General features: G+C 43.6%; 2 protein-coding genes across 3 annotated transcripts; one reads left to right on the top strand and one right to left on the bottom strand.

Annotated features, from left to right (window-relative positions):
• The first annotated feature begins 458 nt into the window (after positions 1–458).
• shkbp1 (SH3KBP1 binding protein 1) lies at positions 459–11,901 on the top strand. Its single transcript, XM_063906471.1, is given in 18 exon segments — positions 459–607; positions 2,612–2,665; positions 2,776–2,821; positions 3,216–3,348; positions 3,798–3,878; positions 3,979–4,149; positions 4,394–4,484; positions 4,573–4,763; positions 5,823–5,938; positions 6,139–6,226; positions 6,413–6,529; positions 6,858–7,028; positions 7,652–7,807; positions 7,899–7,995; positions 8,433–8,617; positions 9,073–9,175; positions 9,522–10,062; positions 10,064–11,901. Coding segments are annotated over 18 exon segments (2,568 nt in total). The 5' UTR covers positions 459–551; the 3' UTR covers positions 10,235–11,901.
• On the bottom strand, positions 11,895–21,448 carry LOC134879919 (steroid hormone receptor ERR2-like). Of its 2 annotated transcripts, none has more exons than XM_063906494.1 (8): positions 20,932–21,448; positions 19,196–19,520; positions 18,119–18,269; positions 17,687–17,803; positions 17,057–17,164; positions 14,754–14,915; positions 14,404–14,667; positions 11,895–12,628 (listed from the first exon to the last, which is right to left on the bottom strand). In XM_063906494.1, the coding sequence occupies exons 1-8, from the start codon at positions 20,988–20,990 to the stop codon at positions 12,402–12,404; spliced, it is 1,413 nt and encodes a 470-aa protein (XP_063762564.1). In that variant the 5' UTR covers positions 20,991–21,448; the 3' UTR covers positions 11,895–12,401. The 2 variants fall into 2 exon arrangements, with proteins under 2 accessions (XP_063762564.1, XP_063762565.1); XM_063906495.1 differs by having other exon boundaries at positions 14,754–14,882.
• Positions 21,449–22,598: the final 1,150 nt, after the last annotated feature.

Below are 22,598 nucleotides of genomic sequence, written 5' to 3'. Positions count from 1 at the left end.
CATCGGGCGATCCCCCTCTGGTCAGAATCAGAATCAGTTCTGCCTTAGAGGGACACCCCGCCACCCCGGCAGGACGAGGGAAAATGGTAATGTTATCTAGGAATTACAAGTCAATGCATTTATATGTGGGCAGCTGCTCGGTGGTTAGAGCAGGTTGCCCAGCGGTGGTCCGGATCGTGTTCGGATCCCGAATCAGACTGCAAATCCAAACATATAATACAATGATGTTTTTTTTATTACACCCAAAAAATGTATGGATGTAGTAAATGTTGAGGATGTGGGAAGTGATTTTGGTTTCGCTGTTGCATTATAGACGGTCCCTCCGCTCCATGTCGCTGTTTTTCATTGCTTCCGTATATTTGGATTTGCAGTCCGGTTCCGCTCGCAGAATCCGGTCCTTGGTTTTCCTTTCCCCTCCCGGCCCAGCGATCCAGCCCGGGTTTCTCTCTCCGCCTCACCGTGCGACCGGATGAAAACAAGAGCGGAAACTGAATTTATCCCAAAACATGGATTAAAATTCAAACTCTTTGTTGTGGTTCTTGGAGGAGCTGATGATGTCTAACGCCAGGAGCGGGGACATCATCCACCTGAACGTCGGGGGGAAGAGGTGAGGGTCAGGGGGAGTTAGTTTAGTGAGAGTCGGTCAGCTAGCACCACATTAAACATGTTTTAAATGAGTTACAACTTCCAGAAATCATTCGCTAAATTTCCGGAGTCTTTAACAAACAGCCCAGTATTAAACGGAACTCCACCTGATCTAGTTCTGAGGCTCTGTCCTGTTCAATGCGTTTCATTCTGCTCTCCTTCACACTGGTTATTGTTAGCTTAATGCTAACTAGTACGTACTATAATCACTGGTGTAAAGTACATGTACTCAAGTACTGTACTTTACTTGAGTATTTTCATTTGATGCACCTGTGTACCTTTATGTCATACCTTTAGTTTCTTCACAGATCTGGATTACTGATGGTAAATATAACCTCCCTTAAATCAGACTTTAGTTCACCTGCAGTAAATCCAGCAGCTACCCTGCAGTATACAAAGCATTCAAACTAGCTGCACCTTTACCAGCTCTGAGAACACTTTAATGATCAATCATTATAAAACATATCAGAGATATTATTCTGAAATGGACCAATCAGACAATGACTACTTTTACTGTCACTACTTTAAGTACATTTAGAGGAGAGTACTTTCTACTTTCACTGGAGGAACATTTAGAATACTTTCACTGTGACAGAGTATTCCTACACTCTGGTACTTCTACTTTACTCAAGTACAAGATCTGAGTACTTCTACTTTACTCAAGTACAAGATCTGAGTACTTCTACTTTACTCAAGTACAAGACCTGAGTACTTCTACTTTACTCAAGTACAAGATCTGAGTACTTCTACTTTACTCAAGTACAAGACCTGAGTACTTCTACTTTACTCAAGTACAAGACCTGAGTACTTCTACTTTACTCAAGAACAAGACCTGAGTACTTCTACTTTACTCAAGTACAAGACCTGAGTACTTCTACTTTACTCAAGTACAAGACCTGAGTACTTCTACTTTACTCAAGTACAAGACCTGAGTACTTCTACTTTACTCAAGAACAAGACCTGAGTACTTCTACTTTACTCAAGTACAAGACCTGAGTACTTCTACTTTACTCAAGTACAAGACCTGAGTACTTCTACTTCACTCAAGTACAAGACCTGAGTACTTCTACTTTACTCAAGAACAAGACCTGAGTACTTCTACTTTACTCAAGTACAAGACCTGAGTACTTCTACTTTACTCAAGTACAAGATCTGAGTACTTCTACTTTACTCAAGTACAAGACCTGAGTACTTCTACTTTTACTCAAGTACAAGACCTGAGTACTTCTACTTTACTCAAGTACAAGACCTGAGTACTTCTACTTTTACTCAAGTACAAGACCTGAGTACTTCTACTTTACTCAAGTACAAGACCTGAGTACTTCTACTTTTACTCAAGTACAAGACCTGAGTACTTCTACTTTACTCAAGAACAAGACCTGAGTACTTCTACTTTTACTCAAGTACAAGATCTGAGTACTTCTACTTTACTCAAGAACAAGATCTGAGTACTTCTACTTTACTCAAGTACAAGATCTGAGTACTTCTACTTTACTCAAGTACAAGACCTGAGTACTTCTACTTTACTCAAGTACAAGACCTGAGTACTTCTACTTTTACTCAAGTACAAGATATGAGTACTTCTACTTTACTCAAGTACAAGATCTGAGTACTTCTACTTTACTCAAGTACAAGATCTGAGTACTTCTACTTTTACTCAAGTACTAGATCTGAGTACTTCTACTTTCACTCAAGTACAAGATCTGAGTACTTCTACTTTACTCAAGTACAAGATCTGAGTACTTCTACTTTACTCAAGTACAAGATCTGAATACTTCTACTTTACTCAAGATCTGAGTACTTCTACTTTAGTTAAGTACAAGACCTGAGTACTTCTACTTGTACTCCAGTACATGACTTGAGTACTTCTACTTGTACTCCAGTACCAGGTCTGAGTTCTTCAGCAGGTTCTATGAGCTGGGGACTTTTGGATAGAGGAGCGTAAACAAAGTGTTTGTGTTTGCAGGTTCAGCACCTCCCGGCAGACGCTGACCTGGGTTCCCGACTCCTTCTTCTCCAGGTACGAAAAAGTCCTAACCCGTCCATCGGATGCAGCCAGCGCTGAACTCCATTTAGCCTGTTGGACATGTGATGATCTTTTCTGCCCTTGCCTTTGTGTTTGTGTTTCAGTCTTCTGAGCGGTCGCATCTCGACTCTGAAGGATGAGACTGGAGCTGTGAGTAAAAAGTGTAGTAGTTAATGTATTCATTTGTGATTGTTGTAACTATATATTTACAGTATATTATTGAATAGTTACATATTGTTGTTTTTTCATTATTGTGAATGTACCTTTTAATTGAAGCAGATGTTTTATGCTTTTATTTTGAAGGCCGTTTTGGGCACTGGGTGATACTGTATGTATAGACAGGAGACAGGTGGAAGCGGGATTAGCGGTACCAGTACAGGCAAATGTTTTTCTGCCAGGGTGAAAGAAGGAAAGCCGCAGGAAAACATTTAAAACCTTTTCCCTCTTTTTTATTAGAATAACATGCACAAAAAGGCTCGCTCTCTGGAGCCTCGACAGCAGAGTTCATTTCCAGTTTTGATATTTATCTCACGACTCCCTGCAGATCTTCATCGACAGAGACCCCTCTCTGTTCGCCACCATCCTCAACTTCCTGCGCACCAAAGAGCTGTACCCGCGCTCCATCAACGTGCACATGCTCATGCACGAGGCCGAGTTCTACGGCATCACGCCGCTGGGTGAGAGATGAGACTTTAAAACATGTGGGAAAATAAAAGCTACAGAAAACAAAGTTTTAAAAGTCCTGTCAAAGGATAAACATATCTCAAACCATCAAATATGTGAAAATACAAACAAAAAAGCTAACAGGATAGGGGATAGTTGTGAACTAAATGCAAATACAGGATACAAACATTAATCGTTTTTTACGAGAAAGTCGCCATATTTGCTCTGTTCATGAATCTTTACATTTCCGGCACTCAAGACGGCCATATTTGATCCTCAGAATTGGATTTAGCATTGTCAATAACCTCCAAAACCATTCCAAATCCGACCAAGCCATGTTTCAGCTACTGTCTGCATATGCTAATTCCTGCAATTTATGCTAATTGTGCATATTGCCCAACACACGCAGGTCAGCATCCTGCAGGTTGTCTGATCTGATGAAAGGATCTGTTTGTGTTGACAGTGCGTAAGCTGCAGCTGTGTGACGAGCTGGACAGATCCTCCTGTGGGAACGTACTGTTCAACGGCTACCTGCCTCCCCCAGGTACACAGTTTACCTTCTGCTACTAACACCTGGTCCAAAGAGGAGCTGAAAACTTCTTCTGTCTGCCTCTTAACTTCCCTGTGTCCTCATTCCGCCCCAGTGTACCCAGCGAAGCGGCGTAACCGTCACAGTGTGGCGGGCTCTCAGTTCATGGCGGGCCGGGTGGCGCCGGCAGAGCGAGCGCCGGTCCGACGCAGCAACACCATGCCGCCAAACCTGGGAAACTCTGGGATCCTGGGGAGGACCAGCACCGAGGAGAGGACGCCCGGAGGTAACATACCATAATATACCGTATCATACTCTACCATACGCTACAGTCGACACATCGCACATTTATTGACGGCAAATTCAGACTTTAATTGACTTTTCAATTAACTTAATGTTTTAAATCCAAGTGTGATCCAGAAAAATAAATAGCTCAATGAGTTTAAGTGTGTGTGTGTGTGTGTCTGTGTGTCTGTGTGTCTCTGTCTGTGTCTGTGTGTGTGTTTGTGTGTGTGTGTGTGTGTGTGTAGGGCAGCTCTCAGACACCGGCATGGTGCGGATCATCTGTGGTCATCACAACTGGATCGCCGTGGCCTACGCTCAGTTTGTGGTCTGCTACAGGTAAGCCCTCCTCCCTGAGCTGCACCTGCTGTACGGATAGAGCTTTATCATTGATGCCTGCCTGGATGTGCCCCCCCCCCCCCCTCAGGGTGAAGGAGTCGACGGGCTGGCAGCAGGTGTTCACCTCCCCCCGGCTGGACTGGGTGATCGACAGGGTGGCTCTGAACGCTAAGGTGATGGCGGGCTCTCTGGGAGACAACGACAAGATGGTGGCGGTGGCGTCGGGGACGGAGATCATCCTGTGGGCCATCTGCCCCGACGGCAACGGCAACGAGATCGGTGAGAGGTCCAGAAGGGCTCAGATCCAGAGGAACATACTCTGGTCCTCAAATACTAGTAACGGTCCTACATTCAAATGTTACGTCATCAGAGAAAGAAACGCTGGAACTAAGATGGCGTGAGGTCCGAGAATAATCCAATAGAAGTACGGCCGGCCTTCCTTACGTTAGAACATCCGACCCGTCCTGACTCTACAGGAATAACATCTAGGCTGGATTACTGCAAACCACATCCATTAAAAACCTTCCACTGGTACAAACAGCTGCAGCCCGTCTCCCAACAACAACAAGGACTCCATCACTCCAACTTTCGAAACCAGAGCTCCTCTCTTCTTACAAAGCTAAATGGTCCGGCACCATTCACCAAACCAGTTCCAGTTCTAGCTTCACTCTTGTGCTCTTCTGGTTCCCAACCGGTTCTTCTTTTCTAGCCCCAGTTGTGTTTCCATCGCCCAGATTCAGACTGGTGCTGCTTCACCGTTTACTGATTTTCTTCCCAGCACCCCTCACAGCAACATTGGGGGACTGCGTTGGGTCGATGCTCGTGTTGCTTTTAATCTGGCGAACCCAGAGTTGATATTGCTCGGGTTAATCTCGCCCTCCTCCAACGTATTGGTCCTTGGTTCTTGCCGGCCAGCTAAGAACCGGTTTTCCGTGCTTAGAGCCGGCCCCGCTGCTGTGGAAACAGGAAGTGCCCTGGAACCGGTTTGGTGGAAAAGGGGGCATTTGTGGTTACCAGAGTCCCCATAAAACCAGGATTCAGAGCTCCCTGGTACCAACTTCCTGTTTGGAATAGGGAGGCAGACGGTGTCCAAAGTGCGCTGAAGACTTTTAAAGGTTTTAGTTCCCTTCGGTCTCTCCTGATTATGTTATTTGACCCAATTTACTAACAGAACGTATTATTCATTTGAGAAAAAAGGTAAAAACGTACCTCTATGGGCCTACTTTTTGTATTAACCATATTTATTCTGTTGGTTTTATCTGAAACCAGCTCGAGCCGAGGCTAATTGAAACCACGTTCCCAATAAGATGAAGTGTCTGACCTGTTGCTCTGCTGTAGGCGTCTTCAGTCTGAACGTGCCGGTGGAGGCTCTCTTCTTCGTTGGTAACCAGCTGATCGCCACCAGCCACACGGGGAAGGTGGGAGTCTGGAACGCAGTCACCAAACACTGGCAGGTGGGTGGAGACAGAGTACCAAGGAATGCGGCGGACGCTGAGGCTAATATTCATAGTGGCCAAACGGCGGTACTACAACTCTTAGCGTCACTGGGTCCAGAACGACTTTCCCCATGACTTGCAGTTGGAAACAGACGTGTGGGAAATCATCAGCAGTTTGTTCTGTAGTTGTCTTCACTGTTGTGTGATGTTCTGTGCAGAATCAGGACGTGGTTCCCATCAGCAGCTACGACACCGCCGGCTCCTTCCTCATCCTCGGCTGCAACAACGGCTCCATCTACTATATCGGTGAGACAGTCTGATCCGTGTGTGAGTGTGTCACCTGGGAGACTGTTAACTCTGCAACACTCACACACACTTTATTTAATGATGATTTTATTTATTTAACTTCTATTTTATTTAAATAAAGTCTTTCTGGTTCTGAGATTTTACAGAAGAGAGCAGTGACGATTGTTTGTTTGTTTGTGAACGTAGATGTGCAGAAGTTCCCTCTGAGGATGAAGGATAACGATCTGCTGGTGACCGAGTTGTACAGAGACCCGACTGAAGACGCCATCACCGCCCTGAGTGTCTACCTCACGCCTAAAACCAGTACGCCTCTTTACAATGCCTCTGCTGAGTGAGAGGTTTCTAGCACACCCAGCGTTCACAAACACAGGTTCCTCTACAGAGACAGCATGAGGCGCTAACGTCACCTCTATACCCTCTGAAACCCTTTCTGACCAACAGGAACAGAGTTTTCTGGCATCACTTTAACATTTATGGGGAAAATCTGCATTTTGGTTTGAGGGCGCACGCCCCCCAGTAAGAGGGAGCCTGTTACTGGTTTAGACAAAACGCTGCGTACAGGTCATCTGGAAAACCAGTACAGAGATAAAGGACAAATCAAATCAATGAATACAGCATGTGGTGTGTTCAGGTGACAGCGGGAACTGGATCGAAATCGCTTACGGGACCAGCTCCGGGGCGGTCCGGGTCATCGTTCAGCACCCCGAGACGGTGGGCTCGGGACCGCAACTCTTCCAGACCTTCTCCGTCCACCGGAGCCCCGTCACCAAGATCATGCTGTCGGAGAAACACCTGATCTCAGGTACGATTTATAGAGACGCCTGGTCTCAGGTACGATTTATAGAGACACCTGGTCTCAGGTACGAGTTACAGAGACACCTGATCTCAGGTACGAGTTACAGAGACACCTGATCTCAGGTACGAGTTATAGAGACACCTGGTCTCAGGTACGAGTTACAGAGACACCTGATCTCAGGTACGAGTTATAGAGACACCTGGTCTCAGGTAAGAGTTACAGAGACACCTGATCTCAGGTACGAGTTATAGAGACACCTGGTCTCAGGTACGATTTATAGAGACACCTGGTCTCAGGTAAGAGTTATAGAGACACCTGGTCTCAGGTACGAGTTACAGAGACACCTGATCTCAGGTAAGAGTTATAGAGACACCTGGTCTCAGGTACGAGTTATAGAGACACCTGGTCTCAGGTAAGAGTTATAGAGACACCTGGTCTCAGGTACGAGTTACAGAGACACCTGGTCTCAGGTACGATTTATAGAGACACCTGGTCTCAGGTACGAGTTACAGAGACACCTGGTCTCAGGTACGAGTTACAGAGACACCTGGTCTCAGGTACGAGTTACAGAGACACCTGGTCTCAGGTACGAGTTAGAACTGAAGGCGTCCCTGTCTGTGCGCTCTCAGTTTGCGCAGACAACAACCACGTCCGAACCTGGACGGTGACGCGCTTCAGAGGGATGATCTCCACGCAGCCGGGCTCAACGCCGCTCACATCCTTCAAGATCCTCAGCCTGGACGACGTGGACGGACACGGAGGCTGCAGCGCCGGCACGGAGATAGGTAACACACACACACACACACACACACACACACGTTAAAGCATGATTTTGTACGTTGTCTGTGCATTTGTAACAGCTTTGTGTGTTTCCAGGTCCGTACGGAGAGAGAGACGACCAGCAAGTGTTCATCCAGAGAGTCGTACCGGACACCGATAAACTCTACGTCAGGCTGTCGTCCAACGGGAAGAGGTGTGTGTGTGTGTGTGTGTGTGTGTTTTACCCATAGTGTAATTATTTTTCGCCTCCTCTTAAATGCTCTGCTATTCCCAGATTATTATTTAAGTATATTTACATACTTTCCCTTCTAATATTTCCTGCTATTTTGCTACCAATACTTTTCTTTCCACTCTTATAACATTTTTAGAATAATTTCATACAAATCTTTAAGATCTTTACGCATATATTCCGTTCTAAACTGAAGACCCTTCTGCTTCAATTCTACCATGGCAATTAAATTCTACAAATGAAATCTTGAGTTGCTTGACCTGAATATATCTGCACTTTCCTTGTTGATCGGAGTTTGATTCTCTATGTTTTTGCACTCATTCTAAGTAAGTCCTTTGGCGATTTGATTGGATGATCATATTGTTACTGTCTGTGTGTGTGTGTGTGTGTGTGTGTGTCAGGGTGTGTGAGGTACGTTCGGTGGACGGTACCTCCATCACAGCCTTCATGGTGCACGAGTGCGAGGGTTCGAGTCGCATCGGCTCGCGGCCGCGGCGATACCTGTTCAGCGGCCACGGCAACGGCAGCATCCAGATGTGGGACCTGACCACCGCCATGGAGATCGCCGGCAAGGTGGACATCAGAGGTGAGACCCAAAAACTGAGGCCAGCGCAGAGGACGGGTGTTTCAGTCTTCTAGCTTCAGCCGTCGCGCTTCATTAGGGGCATTTTTGGCTCTAAATCTTTCAACAATTTTTGATGCATTTTGAGAGAAAACCTTTAAATGCTCTGTGATTGGTCGGTGAGGGATGTGAGCTCTGTGATTGGTCGGTGAGGGATGTGAGCTCTGTGATTGGTCGGTGAGGGATGTGAGCTCTGTATGAGTGATGTGAGCTCTGTGATTAGTCGGTGAGGGATGTGAGTTCTGTGTGAGTGATGTGAGCTCCGTGATTGGTCGATGAGTGATGTGAGTTCTGTGTGAGTGATGTGAGCTCTGTGATTAGTCAGTGAGAGACCTGAGCTCTGTGATTGGTTGTTGAGGGATGTGAGCTCTTTGATTGGTCAGTAAGTAATGTGAGCTCTCTTATTGGCTGTCTCTCAGCGCTGGGCGGGCCCACAGAGGAGGAGCTGCTGGAGCTGCTGGACCAGTGTGACCTGGCGCTGACTAGAACACCTGACAGCACGCCACGAGCCTCCACCTGCAGGTACTGAAACACAGACATGACTGCAGGCTGACGTTTATCACATTTTATATTCAAAAAGTGAAGAAAGGCCTTCTACCGCTGTTTCCACAATGGACCACAAGTTTGTGTTTTGTCTGTTTTTAATCATTTAAGTTAAACGTGTTTAGAACAAACAGAGAGATAAACAAACAGGAGATAAGAATGTGACAAATCATCTCAAATAAAATACGTTTATAAATGTGTTCACCTTAACATTGAATAGATGAAGATGATAATAAGTGTAAGAAATGTTTCAGTATGTTATATTCCACGCCTCCTGATCTGCAGATGAATCTGAATAATATCTTCTGTAACGTTGCCCCCGCAGCCTGTTCTCTCAGATTGGGGACGTCCTCCGGATGGAGCGCCTCCTCTCTTCAGCGGGAGGTCACAGAGGCGGCGGAGCTTCAGGTTCCTCTGCCTCGCTGTGTGGCAGCCTCCCCCGACAGGCCCCGCCCTCCGTGCCCCTCTGCAAACCCGCCCCTCGAGACCCCGCCCCCATGGGGCCGCAACCGCTCGCCATCCCCGCCTACAACTCCAGCCCGCGGCCCCCGAGGCACCAGGAGCGGGAGTGGGGGTCGGTGCGGCGGGGCAGCTTCGTGGAGCGCTGCCAGGAGCTGGCTAAGGGCTCGGAGGGGGTCTCTGGGTTTGGGCCGGCGTCGGGGGCCGAGGGCTCGAGGCGGAGCTTAGCAGTGTGCACCGAGCTGGAGGCGAGGTTTGGACTCCGGACACCCACCACCTTCTCTGTGTCGCCCGGTGCGCGCCACTCCCCTGGAACACCGGGAATGCCTTCATCGCTGTCGTCGGCGCCTTCCTCGTCCTCGCCGCACCGCAGAGCCACGCCCACTCCGCCTACAAGCCCCGCCCCCGGCCGCGTCTGTGAGCCCGACGCACTCCCAGGCGCCCGCCTCCCCGCGACGCGGCGACGTCACGTCTCCGGCTGAACCACCGGCGGCCCCGGAGAGCCCTGACACCCCCCCGGTCTCCGCTGCAGGACCCCCCACCAGCCCCAAACCACACATGAACGAAACCAGTTTCTGATTGGCTGTCGGACTGAACAGTGGGTTGCTGTAGCTACCGCAAGGCTTCCGGAAGAACTACTGAATGTCAGGAGAAGAGTCTCCAGTAAAGCTGCACTCATCGTTAAACAGCTGCAGGATGTCCTATTCCTGTGATGGACCCTGAAGGCAGCATCTCCCTGGTCCAATGGGATTTCTCCGTGTGATTTTTGGATTACTGCATGAAATAATGTGCCAAACAAATTATACTAACGGCACATTAACACCACTTCTTGAAGTAAAAAGCCAACGTTCGGTCACATGACTTCACTTCCCCACCGCTAAGCTAACGGTGGCTAATAACTGCAGTTCATAATCAAAACGTTTAAATCTCTAAAGCTCGTTTTAACCACAGACCTTATTCCAGGCTTCTAACCACCATTGACAGGCACAAGTTTTGGGTTTTAGGAGTCATTCCTGGAGAAACACATCATCTGTTTTGTAGGAGTGGAAACATGTACCTGAAGGTGGCGCGGTTTTACCGGCAGCTTTTTATATGTTGTTGGTCAGCAGGTAAATCTTTTCTATCGGGGAGCTTTTTGTATCTGACAGTCTGTTAAAAAAAAACACAGAAAAGCTAAAAAAGTTTGTATAAAAGCTTTATTTTTGGGGGGATTCTGACTTAAAATCACGTAGTGTTCAGCCTGAGCCTGAACACCTCACCGTCACAGCCAATCAGCGCTCAGCTTCTGTTCTCTAACGTTCCATCAATGCTGGCAAATTAACTTGTGATGATAAAAAACACTTTATTTTACTTATAATTTGTTTGAAATAACCTTATTTTTGGGGAGATAATTATACTTTAAAATAATATTGAAGACGTTCTAATTATATATTTGCTGAATTGTATTTTTCACATTTTGCGAGTTTGGTTTGGTCTTTATTTATACCATCAGTTCGTCGGAGCACAATGTTGTATTTCTATTTACGGATTCATCTCAGAGATAAATATTACTTTCTACTCCACAGATTTTCATGCTTTGACTGTCCTTTAAAGGTCCCCTCTTCATGTCTGTTCTACATCAACGTGTGTCTCCTCAACCATTAGCCAATAACCAACCAAGGAAACCCCCCCACACCTTATCTCCTGGATCTCCTCCTAGAGCACCGTTGTATTAAACCAATCACCTCTCAGGGGGCGTGGCCAGCAGCAGCTCATTAGCGTTTAAAGCTACAGACACAGAATCAGCACTTTAGGAGCAGGGCTGAAACAGAGGGGGTTATGGGACAATGATCAGGGGTCTGTATACATCGGAGACCTGGAATACATGCTTGAGAAAAGGTCATATGGGACCTTTACGAATAATGGTTAGTTGCAGCTCCAAAAATACCAGCCATTTGCAATATTTTGTATCTGTAGTTAATGATGTCATTAATTGTCGCAGCTTCTACAAATCTTTTCCCACTTAATTTGGTCATGTGTTTTTTTCTCCTTTTGGATGTCCACATTTCCTCCGGCCTGTGAATGCAGCATCTGAGGCTCTTCATGTTGTTTTTACATTAAGACTTTATTTAACCCGGCTTTGTAAACAGCTCCTCCTGAATGTAGGGACACTGTAAGAATTGTAATGTTTCTACATAAAGTGTGTTTGATACCATTTGTTTTTTAACAGACTTTCTATTAAAAAGAATAAAATAATTGACATCTTTGACATTTGTTTTTATTTCAAAAGCATTTAATCAACTACAGCTGAGTTTATCAAGCGAACACTTCTAACGCTAAAACATTTTACACACAAGTTCCTGCTTTGAGAGAAAGTTCACATTTAAAAAAATACCTTTGCATTAATTAAATATATGCTTTATTACAAAAATAAATGAAAGTCTTACATCCAAGCCCTTTATTTAACATGCTGCCCGTTGGATCCTCGGTGGGGAAACTGAAAATAATACTTTGTCAATATGTAGATGGTGAGGACTTTTTGGTAGTCTTGAAAAAGGTTTGAATAGTCTCTTAAAAGTCATAACGATCATTTCAAGAATACATAGTTCAGAAGTGACAATAAGAAAATAGAAATGATGATAATTCTAATAATAAATCAAATAAAAACAATTCAAATTATTAATAATAAATGGTTCTGGTTCTTCCATCATCTCGAGCAGCAGTCTGATGATGATGATGATGATGATGATGATGATGATGACGACGGTCACAGTATCATCTCCAGCAGCAGCCTGTGTATTGGTACCCGGTGGTCCCGGTGTATCCTGAGGAGGTTCTGCACTGCCCGGTCGGCGGTCTGTCTGAGGAGGGGGAGGCTCATCAGCAGCCGGCCACCCCGGTGCCGCTCGCCCCGGGTCGCCTCGTACTCCTGCAGCGCCTCCTGCAGGCCGTCCTGCAGCCGCTGCAGCGAGGAGGAGTCCGCCGGGTCAGCGTCTGACGGGAGAGGGGGGACAGTAGGACTAAGGTTACAGAACTTTCCTACAGAACAGTATGTTTGTGCCCCCCCCCCCTTGATATATTTGAGGTGAAGTGTTTCCCACTCTGTGAAAACTAGACCACTGAGACGGAATTTCAAAATAAAAGTCTGTGTTAATCAGCGAGACGCAGAGGTCATAAAACGGTCAAGTGGGACACCAAAGAAAGGTCAAGGTCAGCCTGTGGGTGTTTATATATACACACACACACACACACACACACACACACACACACACACACACACACACACACACCTCTATTGTGTGAAATATTGACGTACAGACATTTAATGGACAGAGAAAAAAACCACTAAGACACATCAGGCAGAAATACATGAACATTCACACACACACACACACACACACACACACACACACACACACACACACACACACACACACACACACACACACACACACACACACACACACACACACATGGCTAACAGCTTATAGATCCAGAACCGAGTCTATCAATAAACTTTATTGACCCGAGGCTCAGACAGTGGGAGACTGTCCAGACTTCAGCTGCAAGTGTCCCAGCATGCACTGCTTCAACAGGAGTGTTTTAATGCAATGGTATTGATCAGCTGTGGAAACACAGCCTCAACAACAACTCCATTAACAAGTATTTCACCAGAGCATCAAATGTGGATTCATCCTCCGCTGAAAGTTATGATTTTTAGAAAAAAGTAAGAATTTCTAGAAAATTTAGAGAATTCTGAGAATGTTGTAGACCTTTGACTAAGAAGGATTTTCAGATTTTAAGAAAATATTAAACATGTAAAGATTTTTATGATTTCAGAAAAGAGTGAGAATTTTTAGATTTAAAAAAAGCCATGATTTTGTGATAAGACTGATTTTGTGAGATAAATGTGAGCGGCCATGGCTTTAAGCAGAACACTGTAAATATCAAATGTACTGCAGACGTGTGTTTTTAAAGGTCTGTCGTGATGTTTGCCTTTAGTAGGACTTGTCTGTAATCCAATGACAGAAACAAAGATTCATTCTCATGAAGAAGTTATAAATGATGGTGATTTTTATGCTATTAATATGGAAATCTTCATCAGTAAAATCACAATGCAACAAACGCAAACTGGCAGAGAGTATTTCACTCTGAGGTAGCAGAGTGGAAAGTACCTCATACTTATAAACTGAAGAGACACAATCATCATTGTTCAATTATTACCAATAATGCATGTGTCAGATCTACAGTGCTACACACTTTCATCAAGTTCCATCAATCACTGGGTTTGCACTTTTTCCGTAATCCTGCTGATAAAGACCCACAGACTAAACCGACGACCCCTAACTCTGAAAAGTTATTTGGGCTAATCAATACTGCGGTGAGCTCCCAGCCTCTGGATCAATGCGCTCAGACCCCCTCACCCCCAAACTTCTCCTCTCTAATTTTAAATCAATATCAGTGTTCATGCTGCTGTTTCTGTGTCACCGGGGGTGGGGGTGGGGAGGGGGGGGGGCGGTTGACACAGGGCTTCAGTTCACAAAAGCAACTGTGAACTGAAGCCCATACAAGGTCCTACACCTTTCCTTCCTTCTCAATTCAAGCAGGTGCATTTTCAAGCTCTTCCAGCTCCGTATGTCTGTGTTAAACTACATATTTATCTGGGGGGGGTGTTCAAAAACGGTGTGTGTGTGTGTGTGTGTGTGTGTGTGTGTGTGTGTGTGTGTGTGTGTGTGTGTGTGTGTGTGTGTGTGTACCAGTGTGTTTACCAGTGTTAGCGAGGGCCATGGCTTTCAGCGTCACCGCCTCCTCGGGGCTCAGGTTCATCGTCTGGTATTTGGCGGTCAGGTGTCGCAGCGCCTCGTAGAGATCGGCCAATCCCGCTGCTCGACACTGGGCCTCGTCCAACCGCAGGTTCTCGGCGAACACAAGCTCCTCCCCCTGTGACCGCCAGGCCACGCCCACCAGCAGCACCTCCATCCAACCGCTCTGCAGCAGCAGCATCTGGTCGACCAATGAGAGCGCGGAGAAACCTGTGGGACGGAGCAGGTGAGCCTGGGGGTGTGGACGGTGACCCAGATAAAATGGTGTTGAGGTACTTAAAACACGGTGAGTGTACCTGGGATCTGTTTGGCCCAGCCAATCAGGAGAAGCAGCTGGCGGTTCAGGAGGTCACAGAGGGTCAGCACGGTGCTCAGGCTGCTCTCATTGGTCGACTCGTCCTGAGTGGCAGACAGGGGGGTGGGCTCTGTCAGCAGCAGGTGGGAAATCACCTTGTTACCTGAGTAGTGAGAGCATGAGATAATGAAGGAACAGGTTCTATTGAAGGAACAGGTTTTAAGAAACAGGTTCTAATGAAGGAACAGGTTCTATTGAAGGAACAGGTTCTATTGAAGGAACAGGTTCTAATGAAGGAACAGGTTCTATTGAAGGAACAGGTTCTATTGAAGGAACAGGTTCTAATGAAGGAACAGGTTCTATTGAAGGAACAGGTTCTAATGAAGGAACAGGTTCTATTGAAGGAACAGGTTCTATTGAAGGAACAGGTTCTAATGAAGGAACAGGTTCTAATGAAGGAACAGGTTCTAATGAAGGAACAGGTTCTATTGAAGGAACAGGTTCTAATGAAGGAACAGGTTCTAATGAAGGAACAGGTTCTAATGAAAGAACAGGTTCTAATGAAGGAACATGTTCTAATGAAGGAACAGGTTTTAAGAAACAGGTTCTAATGAAGGAACAGGTTCTAATGAAGGAACAGGTTCTAATGAAGGAACAGGTTCTAATGAAGGAACAGGTTCTAATGAAGGAACAGGTTCTAATGAAGGAACAGGTTCTAATGAAGGAACAGGTTCTAATGAAGGAACAGGTTCTAATGAAGAACAGGTTCTAATGAAGGAACATGTTCTAATGAAGGAACAGGTTTTAAGAAACAGGTTCTAATGAAGGAACAGGTTCTAATGAAGGAACAGGTTCTAATGAAGGAACAGGTTCTATTGAAGGAACAGGTTCTATTGAAGGAACAGGTTCTAATGAAGGAACAGGTTCTAATGAAGGAACAGGTTCTATTGAAGGAACAGGTTCTAATGAAGGAACAGGTTCTAATGAAGGAACAGGTTCTAATGAAGGAACAGGTTCTAATGAAGGAACAGGTTCTAATGAAGGAACAGGTTCTAATGAAGGAACAGGTTCTAATGAAGGAACAGGTTCTAATGAAGGAACAGGTTCTAATGAAGGAACAGGTTCTAATGAAGGAACAGGTTCTAATGAAGGAACAGGTTCTAATGAAGGAACAGGTTCTAATGAAGGAACAGGTTCTAATGAAGGAACAGGTTCTAATGAAGGAACAGGTTCTAATGAAGGAACAGGTTCTAATGAAGGAACAGGTTCTAATGAAGGAACAGGTTCTAATGAAGAACAGGTTCTAATGAAGGAACAGGTTCTAATGAAGGAACAGGTTCTAATGAAGGAACAGGTTCTAATGAAAGAACAGGTTCTAATGAAGGAACAGGTTCTAATGAAGGAACAGGTTCTAATGAAAGAACAGGTTCTAATGAAGGAACAGGTTCTAATGAAGGAACAGGTTCTATTGAAGGAACAGGTTCTAATGAAAGAACAGGTTCTAATGAAGGAACAGGTCTAATGAAGGAACATGTTCTAATGAAGGAACAGGGTCTAATGAAGGAACAGGGTCTAATGAAAGAACAGGTTCTATTGAAGGAACAGGTTCTAATGAAGGAACAGGTTCTAATGAAGGAACAGGTTCTAATGAAGGAACAGGTTCTATTGAAGGAACAGGTTCTAATGAAGGAACAGGTTCTAATGAAGGAACAGGTTCTAATGAAGGAACAGGGTCTAATGAAAGAACAGGTTCTATTGAAGGAACAGGTTCTAATGAAGGAACAGGTTCTAATGAAGGAACAGGTTTTAATGAAGGAACAGGTTCTATTGAAGGAACAGGTTCTATTGAAGGAACAGGTTTAATGAAGGAACAGGGTCTAATGAAAGAACAGGTTCTATTGAAGGAACAGGTTCTAATGAAGGAACAGGTTCTAATGAAGGAACAGGTTTTAATGAAGGAACAGGTTCTATTGAAGGAACAGGTTCTATTGAAGGAACAGGTTTAATGAAGGAACAGGGTCTAATGAAGGAACAGGGTCTAATGAAGGAACAGGGTCTAATGAAAGAACAGGTTCTATTGAAGGAACAGGTTCTAATGAAGGAACAGGTTCTAATGAAGGAACAGGTTTTAATGAAGGAACAGGTTCTATTGAAGGAACAGGTTCTAATGAAGGAACAGGTTCTAATGAAGGAACAGGTTCTAATGAAGGAACAGGTTCTATTGAAGGAACAGGTTCTAATGAAGAAACAGGTTCTATTGAAGGAACAGGTTTTACAGGTGTTCTCCATGTGGTATGAACTCACGGCTGCTGGCGGGGGGGTTGTTGGGGGCCTTGCAGTAAACAGTGACGCCGCTCTCCATCGGCCTTTTGTATTTCTGACGCCCTCCCCTCACTCTGTCCATCCGAACTCCTGAAACACAGAGGGGGGGTTTACCTTTCAGCTCTGTCGCTCTCTCTCTCTCTCTCTCTCTCCCTCACTCCCTCACTCCCTCTCTACCTCCCTCCCTCCCTCCCTCCACAGCTTTACAGGATGCTTTAAACACCTTCTACAGATAAGAGACCAATCAGGATCCATGCAGCTGAATGATGACGCAAATCAGCTCTAACTTTTCTTAACCGCAAAGAGTTTCCCTCTATTTTCTGTCTCTTTGTAGTCCTTTTCTGTCTCTTTGTAGTCCTTTTCTGTCTCTGTCTGTCTCTTTGTAGTCCTTTTCTGTCTCTTTGTAGTCCTTTTCTGTCTCTTTGTAGTCCTTTTCTGTCTCTTTGTAGTCCTTTTCTGTCTCTTTGTAGTCCTTTTCTGTCTCTGTCTGTCTCTTTGTAGTCCTTTTCTGTCTCTTTGTAGTCCTTTTCTGTTTCTTTGTAGTTGCTGTGTCTCTGTGACTCCTAACAAAAACTTGAGAGCACTGCAAAGGCTCATGGGAACTGAACGTACCCTCCCTCATCATGCCGGCCTGCAGACACTTCTGGAAGCGGCACGCCTGACACGCCTTCCTGCGGCGCTTCGTGATCTCGCACTCGCTCGCCACCGGGCAGCTGTAGTCAATGTTACCTAGGCAAACACAAACAGGAAGTCGAACAACGTCACATCCTCTCTCAGCTGACAACACAACGCTTTAATCATAACTTTAACAAGCGATTGTAGAGTGACCTCAACAACGTTGTCATAGACGTTAATCTGTACCGCCTCTTTGCACGCATGCATGTGTTTAAACACACACACAGATTAAAGAATTGATCAGACACGACTAATCAATCACCAATCAATGAGTTCCTCTTGCGCTGGTCTGAAGGCTGCTGCAGCTGGTGTGTGTTCTCGCTGCTTCACACACTGATCAATGCACCACGAGGTATCTAATCCTCTCACCTTGCACGCTCCTCTTGAAGAAGGCCTTGCACGCCTCGCAGGACGCCACGCCGTAGTGGAACCCGGAGGCCCTGTCCCCGCAAACCAGGCACAGCCTCCGTGGCCCCGGGGCCCCCAGAGTCAGGTAGTCCCCCCTCAGGATGGAGTCCACCTGCAGACAAGAGATGAACGCTCAAAATCTGCATCTCTGCAAACAGCTTTAAGCCCATTGTGTGGAGTCAGAGGAGAATTAACGATGCATGATATGCCCATGTTTTGTTAGCTCTCGGTTAGCATAGCATTAGCTGTTGTACCTCTGTCCGGATGATTCTATTATCCTAAAACCTGTAGATCTGAAGGTCCTGTAACCCCCCCTGTGTTGGTCTGGTATGAGCCAAGAGATATCTAATTGGTTTAAATTCATTAACTAACTTTCTTTTGTTGCGTTTCACAAAAACTCACTTTAATAAAAATGGTAAAGTTATTGTAACTTGTTTAGAAAGGTCAACAAAAAATACAGCGACCCGCTCTTCCTCACACAGGTGAACAGCTGACCACCCATACCCATGTGACTTGAGCTAATCCTACCTATAATTGATCTCAAAATAATAAGTAATAATATTATAAACAAAACCCAATGACAAAAATATTAACAATTAGATCTTATTAAAGATCATTCCTGGCTCCTGGCTCCTGGCTCCTGAGCTCCTGGCTCCTGGCTCCTGAGCTCCTGAGCTCCTGAGCTGCTGGTCTGAGGTGTTGGCTCTTAACGTTGGTCTCTTTGTGGTTGTTTTCAGTCTCTGTTCAGACTTTTACCTCGATACTGTGGTTATTTTACTCACTTTGTGAACATATGTGAGGGTGTTCTCCTTTTAGTCATCTGTGTAAATGTGTTGTTTTTTAGCCTCTCTAAGGCAGTGTTGTGTCTCTTTGAGCTCCTTCAGGCTCTTTGTTGGTATTTTGAGATTTTCTATGTCTTTGCTTGAGTTTTTCTGCACCTTTAACGTAATTGAGCGTCTCTTTAAGAAGGTGCGGCGTGTTCTAGCGTCTCTCGATGTCTTGAGTTCAAAGAGATTCAGATGAAATAGAGATCTTCACCTGCGCCGAAAAGGAATCCGTCTGCGACACTGAGAAACACACTGAGGCCTCGGACACCTCCATGCCTCCACTGCTGGAAGTAAACCCTGAAGAGGAGTGGAGCTCCAGCGCTGCACAGCAGTACGAGGAGGAGGGGGAGGAGGAGGAGGAGGAGGAAGAGGAGGAGGAAGAGGAGGAGGAAGCCCGGTGAGAGGGGCTGAGAGAGGGCATGGTGTCCAGGCGTAGAGAGGGGCTGTGGGGGGAGTAGAGGAGGAAGGAGGCCGGAGACAGGGCTTCATCAGTGAGGCAGAAGGAGGAAGAGGAGGAGGAGGAGCAGTCCAAGAAGCTGAGGAGGAAGCGTGAGATCAAACAGAGATGAAGAATTTTAAAATAAAATACTTTTATTCTGAAAGTCCTCAAAATGTTGAGCACTTCATTTCTTGATCAATGTTTGAACAAAGACTTGAGTACTTCCATTCCATGCTACTGTGTACTTCTACTCCACTTCAGTTATTTAGTTACAAAAGGTCAAAGGTGTACGGGGAAATTTGTGTCCCCAACGAGCGCTGTGGAGAAATGTTTCTGTGAGTTAAATAACGAGATGTCACTTTTTTAACTTACAAAACCAGAATGACTTTGTTAAAATCAGAAAAACTGAAGTAAAAGTATTAGCATCAAAATAAACCAAAGTATCAAATCAAAGGACAAAAGTAAAAGTACATTTTATATTTTTTATTATATCTATTAGTGTGCAATGTATGGTTTTATAGGTCAGTGTATTTATTTCATTTGTATTTACTACTTTAAAAAATCCAGTCTTCATAATCATTTCTGATGATTATTGTATTTATTGCTTATTGTGATTTTTAAATATATATATAAATATTTGTTCTTTAAAAATAATCTTAAATATTTGCTGAAAGAAATTCCTGATATATCATTATTAATATTATTATTAATAATGATAATAATAATAATAATAATAATAATAATAATAAATGATAATAATAATAATAATAATAATAATAATAATAATAATAATAGTAATAATAATGATAATAATAATAATAATAATAATAATAATAATAATAAATAATAATAATAATAATAATAATAATAATAATAAATAATAATAATAATAATAATAATAATAATAAATGATAATAATAATAATAATAATAATAATAATGATAATAATAATAATAATAATAATAATAATAATAATAATAATAATAATAATAATAATAATGATAATAATAATAATAATAATAATAATAATAATAATGATAATAATAATAATAATAAATGATAATAATAATAATAATAATAATAATAATAATAATGATAAATGATAATAATAATAATAATAATAATAATAATAATAATAATAATAATAATAATAATAATAAATGATAATAATAATAATAATGATAATAATAATAATAATAATAATGATAATAATAATGATAATAATAAATGATATTTCTATATTCCTTTTCTACGACTCAAAGTTGCTTAAATCATTTAAAGATTTATGAACTGGTGTAAGCTGATATCTAGAAAAAGGGCACCTCTCTGATTCTGTCATTTGTTCTTTGTTTTCATTTAAATTGTTAAAACATTTTCATTTTATTTCATGATACAAACTTCCTCCTGGTTTAATAAAGATTAATCAAATCCTTTAAAGAATATCTCAAAGTTCCTCTCAGTGGATGAGAAGAAGGTGAAGAAATACAGTTTAACATTGGGTTTCTCACCACTGTGTGCTGATGAAGCGACAGTCGTCTGTCAGACAGAAGTCCTTCAGCTCCATCATGATCCAGAGCAGCCAAACAGTCCTGCAGAAAACTGCCTCAGCGGTGCATTCAAAGACTCCGTAAAACAGGGTTCTCTGATGCTACTTTAAGGTCCGATACAAACTTTCAAAGGAGAGTTTTTCTAAACCTGTGCTGCAGTAAAAACGGGGTAAAGATGGACACAGAACAACATGTGATGATGAGAGGTGTCTCCCCTGTCATTTATATGTCTCCACTGAGGGGGCGGGGCCTGGAGGATCAGCCAACCAGACGGCAGCATCCCTTCTTCTTCTCCTATCATCTCTATTGATCTGACACTGACAGATGTAGGCCGTGTGAAGCGGCTCATGCTGCTGTCCACCTGCACCATTAAACATGCGTTATTACTATGAATACAACACATGAATTCATATCACACTTGTACACAGTTTCTGTCTTTAAGTTATAGAACAATTCATGTAAGAAAATATGTTTTAAAAACATATTGTTGATTATTTTCAATGTAAAACCTTAAATTAAAATACATAAAAGAAGAATACTTTTTTAAATGAATAAATGTTGAGTCAAATTAATAATATCATTAATGTTCAAATATTTTTAATAACAAGAACTATTACTTTTTGAAAGATCACTACACAATGAATACGATGCTGCTCTGGACTACATTTGATTTAAAAGCTGTACTTCCTTTGCAGTTTCGAATTTATAAAAGCAAAATATAAAGTAATTCAACTTTTATCAGCTGCAACATGTTTGTGTGTGTGTGTGTGTGTGTGTGTGTGTGTGTGTGTGTGTGTGTGTGTGTGTGTGTGTGTGTGTGTGTGTGTGTGTGTGTGTGTGTTTGTGTGTGTGTGTGTGTGTGTGTGTGTGTGTGTGTGTGTGTGTGTGTGTGTGTGTGTGTGTGTGTGTGTGTGTGTGTGTGTGTGTGTGTGTGTGTGTGTGTGTGTGTGTGTGTGTGTGTTTGTGTGTGTAAGCTGATATTCTGCTGGCTCACAGTTTCAGCCTCAGTACTGGGTGAACCCCTGTAATCCCATTAATGCTGTCTGAGGCTGAAAGTGTGAGTAAGTGTGTGTGTGTGTGTGTGTGTGTGTGTGTGTGTGTGTGTGTGTGTGTGTGTGTGTGTGTGTGTGTGTGTGTGTGTGTGTGTGTGTGTGTGTGTGTGTGTGTGTGTGTGTGTGTGTGTTGGCCTACAATACGGTGGCTTAAAGTCCTACATTTAAACAGTGCATGCATTAGGGAGGAGGTGAAGGATTAGACTTTGGAATCTGTCCTGTGAAATCTCACAATAATATCAGGTATTTTATTTGGCCAATGACTCCATTATTTATGTCACACAAATCCGGTAAGCAAGATAGTTCATATAAACTATAATATGGAGTTTGCGAGAGCTTTTATTTTGAAAGACCCTCAGAGAGAGGCTCTGGGAACTGAAACCCAGACCCTCAGATCAGTCCATTTACTTCATCCCTGATTCCGAGGGTGGGTTTATATTTAAGGGATACTAATCTGGGATGTAATACTCAATATAATAACTGATGTGGAGCTGAAGGTGGAGCAGTGGGGTTAGTGTGGAGGAAGGAACATGTCAGAGGTATAAATCGTCTGTGTGTTTGAGTTATTCATCCGTC

This window comes from Eleginops maclovinus, chromosome 18 (genome assembly GCF_036324505.1).
Source record: "Eleginops maclovinus isolate JMC-PN-2008 ecotype Puerto Natales chromosome 18, JC_Emac_rtc_rv5, whole genome shotgun sequence".
NCBI classification, from domain to species: Eukaryota; Metazoa; Chordata; class Actinopteri; order Perciformes; family Eleginopidae; genus Eleginops; species Eleginops maclovinus.
This window is presented reverse-complemented; position numbering and strand designations above follow the sequence as displayed.

Coding starts and splice junctions, on each gene's coding strand:
- LOC134879919 (XM_063906494.1), bottom strand. CDS start 20,990: ATGATGGAGCTGAAGGACTTCTGTCTGACAGACGACTGTCGCTTCATC. Junction 17,165..17,686: donor GGCCGGCATGATGAGGGAGG/GTACGTTCAGTT, acceptor TCTGTGTTTCAG/GAGTTCGGATGGACAGAGTG. Junction 14,668..14,753: donor CTGGGCCAAACAGATCCCAG/GTACACTCACCG, acceptor TCCGTCCCACAG/GTTTCTCCGCGCTCTCATTG.